Below are 13,695 nucleotides of genomic sequence, written 5' to 3'. Positions count from 1 at the left end.
TAAGAGTTCCAATTTCTCCACATCCCCTCCAGCATTTGTAGTTTCCTGTTTGTTTAATGGCAGCCATTCTAATCGGTGTTAGATGGTATCTCATTGTGGTCTTAATTTGCATCTCTCTAATAGCTAGTGAAGCTGAACATTTTTTCATGTGTTTCTTGGCCATTTGTATTTCCTCTTCAGAGAACTGTCTTTTCATATCTTTTGCCCATTTGATAATTGGGCTCTCTGTACTATTGTCATTGAGTTGTAGGATTTCTTTATATATGCAAGATATCAGTCTTTTGTCAGATACATGGTTTCCAAAAATTTTTTCCCATTGAGTTGGCTGCCTCTTTACCTTTTTGAGAAATTCCTTTGAGGTACAGAAAATTCTAAGCTTGAGGAGTTCCCATTTATCTATTTTTTCTTTTGTTGCTTGTGCTTTGGGTGTAAAGTCTAGGAAGTGCCCGCCTAATACAAGGTCCTGAAGATGTTTTCCTGCATTATCTTCTAGCAGTTTTATGGTACTTTCTTTTATGTTGAGATCTTTGGTCCATTTTGAGTTAATTTTTGTGTAGGGTGTGAGGTAGGGGTCCTCTTTCATTCTTTTGGATATGGATATCCAACTCTCCCAGCCCCATTTGTTGAAAAGACCATTATGACCCAATTCAGTGACTTTGGGGGCCTTATCAAAGATCAGTCAGCCATAAATCTGAGGGTCTATCTCCGAATTCTCAATTCGATTCCATTGATCTATATGTCTGTCTTTGTGCCAGTACCATGCTGTTTTGACAACTGTGGCTTTATAATAAGCTTCAAAGTCAGGAAGTGTAAGTCCTCCCACTTCGTTTTTCTTTTTTACAGTGTCTTTAGCAATTCAAGGCATCTTCCCTTTCCAAATAAATTTGATAACTAGCTTTTCCAAGTCTGCAAAGTAGGTTGTTGGAATTTTGATTGGGATTGCATTGACTCTGTAGATGAGTTTGGGTAGAATTGACATCTTAATGACATTTAGCCTTCCTATCCATGAACATGGAATATTTTTCCATCTTTTAAGCTCCCCTTCCGTTTCTTTTAGTAGAGTTATGTAGTTTTCTTTGTATAGGTCTTTTACATCTTTGGTTAAGTTTATTCCTAGGTACTTGATTTTTTTAGTTGCTATTGAAAATGGTATCTTTTTCTTGAGTGTCTCTTCGGTTTGTTCATTTCTAGCATATAGAAACATTACTGACTTATGTGCATTAATCTTGTATCCCGCTACTTTGCTAAATTTGTTTATTAGCTCTAGAAGCTGTATCGTCAATTTCTCAGGGTTTTCCAGATATAAGATCATATCATTTGCAAACAATGACAGTTTTACTTCTTCTTTTCCAATTTGGATGCCTTTTATTTCTTTGTCTTGCCGGATTGCCCTGGCTAGCACTTCCAGCACAATGTTGAATAAGAGTGGTGACAGCGGGCATCCTTGTCTTGTTCCTGATCTTAGAGGGAAGGCTTTCAGTCTCTCACCATTGAGTACTATGCTGGCTGTGGGTTTTTCATATATGCTCTTTATCATATTGAGGAAGTTTCCTTCAATTCCTACCTGTTGAAGTGTTTTTATCAAAAACGGATGTTGGATTTTGTCAAATGCTTTTTCAGCATCTATTGAGATGATCAATTGATTTTTCTCTTTCAAATTGTTAATGTGTTGTAATACATTGATTGATTTTCTTATGTTGAACCATCCTTGCATGCCTGGAATGAACCCCACTTGGTCTTGGTGTATGATTTTTTTTAATGTGTCTTTGGATTCGATTCGCAAGTATTTTGTTGAGGATTTTTGCATCTATATTCATTAGGGAGATTGGCCGGTAGTTTTCCTTTTTTGTAGCATCTTTGCCTGGTTTTGGTATTAGATTGATGTTAGCTTCATAAAATGAGTTAGGTAGTGTTCCATTTTCTTCAATGTTTTGAAAGAGTTTGAGTAAGATTGGTGTCAGTTCTTTCTGGAAAGTTTGGTAGAATTCCCCTGTGAAGCCATCTGGCCCTGGGCATTTATTTGTGGGAAGATTTTTGATGACTGATTGGATCTCTTTGCTTGTGATGGGTTGGTTGAGATCTTCTATTTCTTCTCTGGTGAGTCTAGGTTGTTCATATGTTTCCGGGAAATTGTCTATTACCTCTACATTATCCAGTTTGTTGCCATACAGTTGTTCATAGTATCCTCTTATAATTGTTTTAATTTCTTCAGGATCTGCATTTATGTCACCTTTTTCATTCATTATTTTGTTTATATGGGTCTTCTCTCTTTTTGATTTTGTCAGTCTAGCTAGGGGCTTGTCAATCTTGTTGATCTGCTCAAAGAACCAACTTTTGGTGATATTTATCCTCTCTATTGTTTTTTTGTTCTCTATGTCATTGATTTCTGCTTTAATCCTTGTTATTTCTTTTCTTGTACTTGGTTTAGGATTGGTTTGCTGTTCATTTTCTAGCTTCTTCAGTTGATCCATTAGTTCTTTGATTTTGGCCCTTTCTTCCTTTTTAATATATGCGTTTAGTGCTATAAATTTCCCCCTCAGTACTGCCTTTGCTGCATCCCATATGTTTTGGTATGTTGTGTTCTCATTTTCATTCGTCTCTATATATTTAGCAATTTCTCTTGCTATTTCTTCTTTAACCCACTGATTGTTTAGGAGTGTGTTGTTTAACCTCCAGGTATTTGTGAATTTTCTAAGTCTCTGATGGTTATTGACTTCTAATTGTATTCCATTGTGGTCAGAGAATGTGCTTTGAATAATTTCAATCTTTTTAAATTTATTGAGCCTTGTTTTATGTCCCAGCATATGATCTATTCTGGAGAAAGTTCCATGAGCACTAGAGAAGTATGTGCATCCTGGTGATTTGGGATGTAATGTTCTATATATGTCTGTTAAATCTAATTCATTTATCAGATTGTTTAGGTTTTCAATTTCCTTATTGGTCTTCTGTCTGGTTGATCTATCTATAGGAGAGAGTGATGTGTTGAAGTCTCCCACAATTATTGTGGAAACATCAATTGCTTCCTTTAGTTTTGCCAGTGTTTCTCTCATGTATTTTGTGGCACCTTGATTGGGTGAATAAACATTTATGATTGTTATTTCTTCTTGTTGAATTGCCCCTTTTATTAGCATGTAGTGGCCTTCTTTGTCTCTCAAAACATCCCTGCATTTAAAGTCTATTTTATCTGTGATTAATATTGCTACACCTGCTTTCTTTTGGCTGTAGCTTGCATGAAATATTTTTTCCATCCTTTCACTTTCAATTTCTTTGTGTCCCTGTGTCTAAGATGAGTCTCTTGTATGCAACATATTGATGGTTCATTTTTTTTAATCCATTCTGTGAATCTATATCTTTTAATTGGGGAGTTTAATCCATTTACATTCAACGTTATAACCGTGAGGGCATTTCTTGAATCAACCATCTTATCCTTTGGTTTATATTTGTCATATATATTTTTCCCCTCTCTCTATTAATATCCTTTAATGTACCCATACCGAATCTCTTTAGTACTGAACCTTTCTCCAAGTCTCTCTGTCCTTTCTTTGTTTCTCTGTCTGTAGGGCTCCCTTTAGTATCTCCAGTAGGGCAGGTCTCTTGTTAGCAAATTCTCTCAGCATTTGTTTGTCTGTGAAAATTTTAAGCTCTACCTCAAATTTGAAGGAGAACTTTGCTGGATAAAGAATTCTTGGTTGGAAATTTTTCTCACTCAGAATTTTAAATATATTGTGCCACTGCCTTCTTGCCTCCATGGTGGCTGCTGAATAGTCACTGCTTAGTCTTATGCTGTTCCCTTTGTATGTGGTGAATTGCTTTTCTCTTGCTGCTTTCAGAACTTGCTCCTTCTCTTCCGTGTTTGACAGTGTGATCAGAATATGTCTCGGAGTGGGTTTATTTGGGTTTATTCTATTTGGAGTTCTCTGGGCATTTATGATTTGTGTATTTATGTTGTTTAGAAGATTTGTGAAGTTTTCCCCAACAATTTCTTTGAATAGTCTTCCTAGACCTTTACCCTTTTCTTCCCCTTCTGGGACACCAATGAGTCTTATATTTGGACGTTTCATATTATCTATCATATCCCTGAGGTCCATTTCGAGTTTTTCAATTTTTTTCCCCATTCTTTCTTTTGTGCTTTCATTTTCCATTCTGTCATCTTCCAGGTCACTGATTCGTTGTTCAACTTCCTCTAGTCTTGTACTATGAGTGTCCAGAATCTTTTTAATTTGGTCAACAGTTTCTTTAATTTCCATAAGATCATCTATTTTTTTATTTAGTCTTGCAATGTCTTCTTTATGCTCTTCTAAGGTCTTCTTGATATCCTTTGTATCTCGTACTATGGTCTCATTGTTCATCTTTAGTTGTTTGATTAGTTGCTCTAGGTACTGTGTGTCTTCTGATATTTTGATTTGGGTGCTTGGGCTTGGGTTATCCATATCGTCTGATTTTTTCATATGCTTTATAATTTTCTGTTGTTTTTGTCCTCTTGGCATTTGCTGAACTTGATAGGGTTCTTTTAGGATTTGTAGACCAATTGAAGTCCTTATCTCTAATTTATCAGATCTACAGCTTCATGGATTACACTTTCTCTAACTAACCAGCAGGTGGCGTCCATGAGCCACCTGTTCTCCACAAGCCAGTTCTCCCTTGCTTTGCCTTTGTGGTGAGTGGGGGAGTGAGTCTTGTGGGATCCAATTGGTGTACCAAGCTTGCGTGTGTAGTTGGTGTTGCCCGCCCTGTATGTGGGGCGTGTTTCTGGGCAGTCGGGGAGGGGGGGTGGCCCTAACAATCAAATCTCCCTGGTGATCCTGGAGTTTTAAAGCTGCTGCAATAGTCTAATCCTTCAGTTCAGTCCTGCCACAGTTTGTCTCTGCCACTGACTCACAAGTCCTTGGTATTGGCGTATGGCTCCTGAGACTTGCAAGTGGGTCCCTCTTCCAGGCCGTGCACCCCCTGGTCCTCTGTTGAGGAATGACTATGCTATGTCACAGGTGAGTGCCGTCCCCCCAGGGCAGTTCTGGGCTGCTGGGCTGTGTAGGAAGGCTCCTAATCTGCTGAAATGATGGCTGAATGGGGCTTCGTTAATTCACACTGCTCCACCTTCCCAACTCTGGGACAACCAGCTGAGGGTGCAGGGAAGGCTAATGTTCACGCCCAGTTTTGTGGTGTGTGCGTGTTATATGAAGCACTTTCGTCACACTGGGTTGTCTAGGGCAGCTCTGGGCTATGGGGCTGGCAATAGGTAGGAGTGTTTCCTGTCCACCAGGATGATGGCTGTGAGCGGACACCCCCCTTTTCTTGGGAAGTTGTGGTGTTTAGTGAATTTTCTCAGCCACTGGATTATTGCCTGTTGTCTCAGAGCACTGTTAGTTCTGCTCTTGTCTTGACCTGCCCAAATTGCAAGTCTTTGAGGCTTTCTGTATTGGGCTTCTTAGAGTAATTGTTTTAGAAACAGAGAAAAAGATTAAAAAAAAAAAAAAAAGCCCTCCTCACAGATCTAATGGGTTATTGAAATGCTAAGAGACAAAGCAATTAGCGCCATTAACGAAAGATCCAGGGGGGCAGAGAGATCAGTTTTTCTTTGGGATTTGCATATGGGCCTCAGGGCCTGAGCTCTGCCCTTCCCCTTTCTATGTTCACCAGAACTCCAAAAATCCTCCGCTTTAATTTTGGAGTTTTTCTTGCTGTTTCTTGCTATGCCTGTCTCCTCTCTGCTGGGCTGGCTGCTCTCAGATTCTCTGGTGTCTGGTCTCAGTCTATCTATGGTTGGGGTTTGGATCAGTAGAATGAGTTTCCGATAAGAGTTGCCACTGCAGTTCTCCCTTCTCCTTCCCGGAGCTGACAGCCCCTCCTCCCACGGGACTGAGCCTGGCAGGGAGGGGCGCGGGTCCCCTGGCCGCAAAAACTTACAGATTTCACTGATCTCAGCAGTTTGACATGTTCATGAGTGTTGTATGAAGTATGCCCAAAGTCAAATTGCTCTGTGGTGTTCAGTCCATGCAGTTCCTGGCTTTCTATCTACTTTCCTGGAGGAGTAACTAAAACATACAGCTCACCAATATGCCATCTTGCCGGGATCCTTTTTCACTTTTTTTAAACTATTATTTGTGTCCACAATGCCATTTGTAGGTACTGTATTAATTATAGCTCCACCAGCAATAGACAAAAATGCTTCAAAAACTTCAAGTCATCAATGAGTGATTTTTTTCCCTTAAGCTTTGCTCACTTCATCAATGACAAAGAATTGCTCTAATTTATGTTTTGAATTGCTTTAATTTATATTTTGATTACTTGGTCTTTGCGTGTGTTTTCTAGTCATTAATATTTCTTTGGTTTACTTCAAGAAACATTTAATAAGCATATACTAAGTAATAGGCTTTAGGAATAAAAAGACATGGACTTCTTCCTTCCAGGAATATTTGATCTAGTAATCAATGTACTTTACTTATGTGTCTATTTAAACGTGTTGTAATTCTAGGAAATATGATCCCCTCCAATGTATGGTTTGCCCTTTAGTTTATTCTTTTCACATTTTTTACACAACAGTTTGAAATTTTCATTTGTAATTTATTCCATTGAAGAATATCCTCCCCTAAAGTTATCAGGGAGGAGTTGGCTTATATTTTCCTCTATATTTTCGTGGCTTCATCTGTTAAACTTTCTGGAATTTATTTCTGTATATGGTGAAGTGAGGCATTCTTTTTTTTTAAATAGCTACATGATTTATCAATTGAATATCCATTGTCTTTACCATGCATTAGTGGTGATCAAAGCTCTATTATTGGTAATCATAATACTTTCACAGTTGATTTTCTTGGATTTTCCAATTATAAAATTGTATCTGTGTAAATAATGAAAATTATGTCTCCCTTTAATCATATCTTGATCTTTAAAACTGTCAGAGTATTCAAATAGTATATTTGCACAAAAATATCTAGCTCTGAAACATGTTTTTGTCTTTTGCCCCAGGAACAGTACATTTTTATCCATCAGTGTGTGCAACTGATGTGGATGAAGAAGAAGCAGCAGTTCTGCATCAGTGATGTCATATATGAGAATGTTAGCAAGTCCTAGTTCAGAATCTTGAGCAGTAAGTAGAGAAAAGCCTATCATGGGTGCTGCCTCTGAGAACAGGAGGGCATGTGATGGGGTTCACCGCCAGATGGGGCAAAAGGCAACAGTGGGCATTTGTATTGACTCTGCCTTCACACTAGTTTTTCTGTCCCTCCTTTGTGCCCCAAAAAGGCAGTCATAGGGTGAGACAGATAACATAGCAGATCTTAGAGTTTCGGTACACCTTAGTTGGTGATCACAACATATAGCAGCTTCAGCAACTCATGGCGATTATGTCTTCCATTCCCTTCCCATGAACCTAAAATTATTCTGATATGGGACCATATCCAGTTATGGCCATCTAACTTTATTTATCTAAATATTTTGTGCAAGTATTTCATTGCTTGCAAGAGCCATACAAGGGATGCAATGAAGGCGTGAGTTAAAGAAGATAAAAAAGTATTGACAAGACTTTCTCAGGTAGCAGAGTCTGGAAATGCCTGGCTCTTATCCATTACATAAGCACTTACTTGAGAGCTCCATGAGAACATCTGTTAAGATATTCAGTGCTCTGTGCTCAAACTGACAAGGAGAGATTTGGGAGGTGAAAGTAATCTTGGCGGAGGTAGCACGTAATCTACACATGTAGCTTAGTAGAGTGTGGAATGTGTCTGAATATAGAGGAGGGGGTGGCTTATGGGGACAGTGTTGACAGGGTGGGGGGTCCATTGTGAGAGAACTATGGAAGGGCAGGTGGCATATGGACTTGTGAGTAGTCGGACAGGATCAGCATTGTACCTTTACACCCATCCAGAGAGAACGAAAGAGAGCCCAAGGGAATGGGAAGGATGAAGAATAAGATAGGACAGAGACAGATTTGCAGGGAGAGGAGAAGACATTCAGAACCCCAGCAAGGGCAAGTCACAGAGAAGAACTGCACACACACACACACACACACACACAGGTTGTGGGGCTGAGTGTCATGAGAGCTGTGGTGGAGCCAAGAGGAGGTTGCTGTACCTCTAGCCATAAAGGTGTTGATGTGTGGCTTTGCTATCCCAGCCTGCTTACTGTCTTTCTCTCATTCACAGGAGAGGACATGATGTGCACCCATCCTCCCTGACTTCTGGATTTTTTTGGGGGGAGGGTCCTCCTAGCCATTTTGCTAAGAAGGGTCCCTGCTTTGTAGTATGTGGCCAAGGAGATCATTAATCTCTTAGAAGCACTGGAAAGACATAGCCTTAAAGAGCCTACAGTGTCTTTTGGACTCTCACTTCTGGACATTTTGAATGGACAATTCAACCGAGTACCACAAAGTCAAGACACTCTGCAAACAGCAGGAAGTACAGCACTTCCAAAGAGTTCAGCTGGCCCTTTCTTGGCTGGTTGGGCTGAGGTGTTATTTTTTTTTTTAAGTGCAATATTTTTAGTATGTGTGTGGTTTTATCAGAAAGTAGAATTGTTTTCTGCCCATGTCATTGGTCTAGCCCATAGCCCAGGAAGGAATAGACATTATTAGTATCAAATTATACCTCACTTTATTAAAAAAAAATAAAATAAAATAAAAGGAGGCATGGCCACACATGAAGAAATGGCAGTTCTACTTCAAGGAAATGGAACCAGTGATATCCATCGTCCACCATTAAGCTACTGGATCATGAGTGGCGAGGGTGGATGGGGGAAGAGAGAGGTGTTCTACCCACTGATCAACAAAGTATGTTTTCCTATTCCAAATATGAAAAGCTGTAATGCAGCTTCAAAGTAGAGTAGAGAAAATATTTAAATATTAAGTGTTCTAGTTCTTGATGGTTTTCTTCTTTATTAACAGTTGGATGTTTATTCCTTGGCCCTTTTGGACTAACATAACTGTCCACTGTCCAGGTTCTTTTTTCAACAAACCAGATCTGGTTCAGAAGAGTTTGCAATCTGACTCTTTAGCCTCTGTTGCTGTCTGAGCAATCTTGGTGCCTAGACTTTGCATTCCTTTTTCTGTTGACCTGCATACACGTGAGAGCTATTTCTTTGAGAACTATAGGCTGTGAAAAATGCACTTTCTCCCCCCAAAGAGCTGGGAATTTACGAAGTTACCGCAATGAATTGCAGCATGCTAGGACAATTACTTGTCTTCATTTTTATTATTAATGTCAAGAGTCTATGGATTTCAACAGAAATTTCTTTTTGTTTTGTTTTCTTTTTGGTTGTCAGTTTCATTTTAACCAGTGTAACTAGTAACATGTTATTCTTTGGATTTTGTATAATTACAGTGCATAATTGTGTATTGTGACATGAGTGTGGTCAAAATGGACATTGATGGCATTGCAAAGCCTGCTACTTTGTGTCACTTCTTTATAAATAAGAGGTGATGGTATGGGTGCCAAGGGAACATTTTGAGTTGAAAGTAAACACAAGCTGTTGCTTCACTGTGGCAGTGTGGCTCCTGGGAGTCTTCCTACCTGTGCTTCCAGAAGGCTGTGCTCCTCTCTGCCCCTTGCTCCCACTTTCCTCCATTTTTGATCTCTTTCTTGAGGCCATACATGTAAGATTAGTTTAATATTTTATGCAGTGACCTTAGGGATGATGAAGAATGCCAAGTGAACAGCTCTGCACCCCACAGTCTCTTGTCACTGAGAAGGCCTGGCCGCAGCAGACCTTGGCACAGTTTCTCGCAAGAACTGGCCAGCGAGTCTCCATTTCACCTTGCAGGGTGAGCAGGAGAGGATGTCCATCCCCTGCAGGCTAACAGCTTGGGCTCCTCAGGGATTGTCAGGTTTTCTCACCCTCCTTTCCTCTCCTTCATGCCTCCCTGCTGCCATCTCCTCCTCTTCTCACCACCACCCCCTACCCCTTTATTTTCTTTCTTGGAATTTAATAATGTATCACTACATTCTCAGGAGCTAACGTGACTAAAGAAAGGTGGCAAATGTATGTGTGACAGTTTTAGATTTTCACACACGGACAGGTCAGGAGTGAAGTGTGCAGCCTTGGAAGATGGAAGAGCTGATAAGATGTGTGGGTAAGCTGGAATACATTTCACTCAGAAGCCAACAGGATTTTTGTAGGACTGGAATGTTATTTCCCATGAAACTTAAAGCACTTCATATATATTTCATGTTTTCTTGAGCACTCTTTCCAGGGAGGGCTCACATAGTGGCAAAGCCCAAGTCCCCAGAAGAAAAGATGTAGTATCCAGAGTTAGTTAAAAACTCAGTTGATGGGAATGGAGTCAAACCAGAGCGAATTATTTCTCCTGGAATTTGCTGTCTTTACTTCCACAAGCATAAAATCAGGACCTATGTTTTTCCATCTTTTAGAATAAATAGACTCAAGAGCTTAGGCAGCACTAAAACACTTTGCCAGATCTTTCCATCACTGGAACACTGGTGCTCCTGGCTTTGTGGAGCTTACCGTGGGAAAAGCATCAGCCTATCAGAGGGCTTGGGTTTTAATCTTAATAGATTACCTTGGAACTTATCTTTGCTGTATCTTGGTTAACTCAACTGTAGAATGACCTAATAATAGCTCCATATTTTGTAGGTATAATGGTGCTTTGTACTACATTCTCTAATGTAGCCTAAGGCCATGCTACCCAGCTCTTTTTCCACCCCAGGACCCAACTTAAAGCATTGGAGGTGAGACTGCCAGGGCCTCCATGTTATTAATTAGGGTTTTTATCACCTGAGTAGTTCTTTGTCCTAAACATGGAGGCCTTAGTACTTGCAGTTCATCATAACCTGTATAGCAGCACATAGAAGGAGGTGAAAACTTTTGAATTATAAAACATGTAACTTTGAATGGGATCTCATTCTTTGGCTGCAAGTCAATTTTTTAAATTTCTGAGAAATTCTGAGATAACTGTGACTAGGATCTAATTTATAAATTTAAGAGTTGACACCAATAGATCCATCAATACACATTATGTGATTTCATTTAACTTCAAAAGCAAAGAAAGAGTGATGGATGATGCCATTTCTTTGGACAACATTCTAATTTATGGTTTACAATTTCCCACTGCAGAGAAAACCTTGCCCCTGAAACTTAACATTTAGAAAATTTAGTAAGATTTTTTTAACATCAAGTATTATAATGGCTCTCCTCTTCTAAAAAGCCACCCCTGCCTCCAAAGGGGCAATACATCTCCCAAAGGAGGCTGTGGTTTTAGCACAGAAGGCAGGGGCTTAGGCTTTGGATCTGAATTTTTTGCAGGCCACAGGATAGCTGCTTGCTAGAGGACTGGCGCTCAGCCAAGCAGTTGAAATTCCCAAGTCCAGTTTCTAACAGCCAAAATTCTCCCTGCTTTCTAGCAAGGAGGCCTTCCTTTACACCTCAGGAACTGTCTGATGTAATGTGCTTCAAATTAGCTGGCTCATTTTCTAGCCCACAGATCTCTAGCTGGTGCTTGGCACAGAGTCGGAGTCTAGGGGCCATGCCCGTGACTAAACATAACATACACTTTGGCCAAAGGGATTATAAAGCAACAGAAACATAACACATGCAAAAACTGAAACCTTGTACCACTGGTTTTAACAGCCCCAGTTGCGTCCATGGGAGGAAAATGTAATGCCTGACATTTCTGACCCTGGCTTCTACAACAGCAGGATTTTTGTTCTCAGTTTCAGCTCATACTTATCACAAAGCCTTATCCTGATAGGTCACTTGATTAAAGATGGGGTAAAATGTTTAGTTCTGGGAGCTGCATTAGAAAAGGGACATTAACACACTGAAGGTTGTCCAGGGCGGGGCCACCAGGACTGTTAGGTGTATGGAAAAACATAGCAGCAAGACCTGGAAAAACTAGGACTGTTTTATCCTGGAGTAAAGGAAAAGTCATTCACTTGTTCATTCATTCATTCATTCATTGAATCACTTATTCCACAAATGCTTGTTCATCTAATCATGTCAAATGCATCAATCCACCAAGGAAAGATTTCTTGACCACTTACAATATGCTAAGTCACTATGATAAGCACAAATGGGGCAACATAGTGGCTTTTAAAAACATCATGGAATCAGTTTTGTTGTTACTGTTGAAAGGAACAAGAAAAATTTAGTTGTGTTTTTCAGCATTTTCCACTTGAGAACTCCCAAAACTTGTCAATATATCGTCTGCACATACCAAGCAGCCAAGATAATGGTGGTAGGCTTTTTTCTCCCCTATAGTTTATATAACAGAAATAACGGGAACACATGGTTTTGTTACTCATTATCCACCAGAGACCCTGACATGTCCCCTCTTCCTCGAGAATCACTGAACAGCCTCCTCTCCTGCTCTAAAGAGCATCCCCAACCATCTCCCAGGCAGAGGGCTACTTCTTTTCTACTGAACCTTTCCAGAGACAAGGCGTTACCACCTCACAAGGAAGCCCAGCCCACTGTGGGTGAGGAGGCCTTTCCGTCTCTTGTTTACACGCCTGAGGACCCTAACTTTCATTAAGAATATAAGGGTCTAGGCCTCTCCTTGGTGTAGGGTTGAAGGCCACAGCCACCTCCCCATTTTGAGAAAAGGGCAGACTGTGTGTGTGCCGCTGCCCAGCGCTGATCTGGAGAGAGGACCAGCTTCTCCCTTGGGCAGCAGAAGGAGCGGTTTCCCCTCCTGACTCTCAGGGGAGCAGTGGCAGTTTCTTTCTGAGAAACTACTATGTGCTAAGCCCCTTGTATGCATTATCTCAACTGCAAACATCACTATGAGGTAAAAATTCCCATTTAACAGGTGAAGAAGTTGAGAACAGTTATGTACAGGAAGCCACAACAAACACGTTATAAATTGGCAGAAGCAGGATTCCAAACCAGGCATGTCCAGCCCAAGGCCTTTGTTCCCACCACACTGTGTGACTCCTCATTCATCTGCATCACTGCTAGCACATAACAGAACAGAACTAATACTTCATCTCCAGGTCATATGTTTAATATAGGGGGAAACCTTTCAATTTAAGGCATAGTAAATGTCTCACTGTCTAAGAAAATCAGTCATTTACTCAACGTTATATGCCAGACACTGTGGAAAAAAGCTGGGGCTATGAAAACAGGTGAGACAAAGTCCGTTTTAAGGAGCTTACATTCTAGTAGGGGAAGTTAGAGAGAAAATAACGGTAACAAAATGTTAGGGATGCTGGAGTAGAAACACATAAAGTATCCAATGTAGGACTAAGGAAAGGATGGGTGATTTTTTTTTTTTTAAAGCAAGGTCAGGAAAGACTGTATACTTAGAGCTGCCCTAAAGTATATGAATGATGTACATCCTTTCCTGCACTTGCCAAATGTTCATAAAACATCCACTGTGTTTCGGTCACTGGGACCCACATGGGTGACCAATCCTCACCCCTGCCTTCCGAAGCTTTTCTTCCTGGCAGACCTCAAAGCGACAGTTTCTCTCCAGGCCTTCACAGACAGCTCCAGATCACGGATCCTTTAGTAAAATACAATGGATATTTTTTAACAGGGCTTCTGCTAAAAATGTAAGAGCATATGTTGGAGTTGTATTTCCCAACACCGTTGCCATTAGTGTGGCGCCATATGACTGAGTCCTGTCAGTGGAAGATGGGCAGAAGTGACAGACTCTACTTCCTGACCTAGCCCACGAAAATCACCTGGGAGCAACCTTCTCTCTCTCTGTCTCTTTCTCCCAGAGGGTTTGGAGGACACATATTAAAG

The 13,695-nt window shown here is 40.4% G+C and overlaps 1 protein-coding gene across 2 annotated transcripts in view; it reads left to right on the top strand.

Moving 5' to 3' along the window:
- Positions 1 to 9,472, top strand: part of PTPRO (protein tyrosine phosphatase receptor type O) — a 254,990-nt gene extending 245,518 nt beyond the window's left edge. For both annotated transcript variants that reach the window (XM_037845676.1, XM_037845675.1), the window contains 2 exons: positions 6,964 to 7,084; positions 8,139 to 9,472. In XM_037845676.1, coding sequence (XP_037701604.1) covers positions 6,964 to 7,068 — 105 coding nt within the window. In that variant the 3' untranslated portion in view covers positions 7,069 to 7,084; positions 8,139 to 9,472. The remainder of the gene's footprint in view (positions 1 to 6,963; positions 7,085 to 8,138) is intronic.
- The last annotated feature ends 4,223 nt before the right edge of the window (positions 9,473 to 13,695 follow it).

This window comes from Choloepus didactylus, chromosome 8, assembly GCF_015220235.1.
Source record: "Choloepus didactylus isolate mChoDid1 chromosome 8, mChoDid1.pri, whole genome shotgun sequence".
Classification (NCBI taxonomy): Eukaryota; Metazoa; Chordata; class Mammalia; order Pilosa; family Megalonychidae; genus Choloepus; species Choloepus didactylus.
The sequence above is the reverse complement of the archived record's forward strand: the minus strand, read 5'-3'. Positions and strand labels throughout refer to the sequence as shown.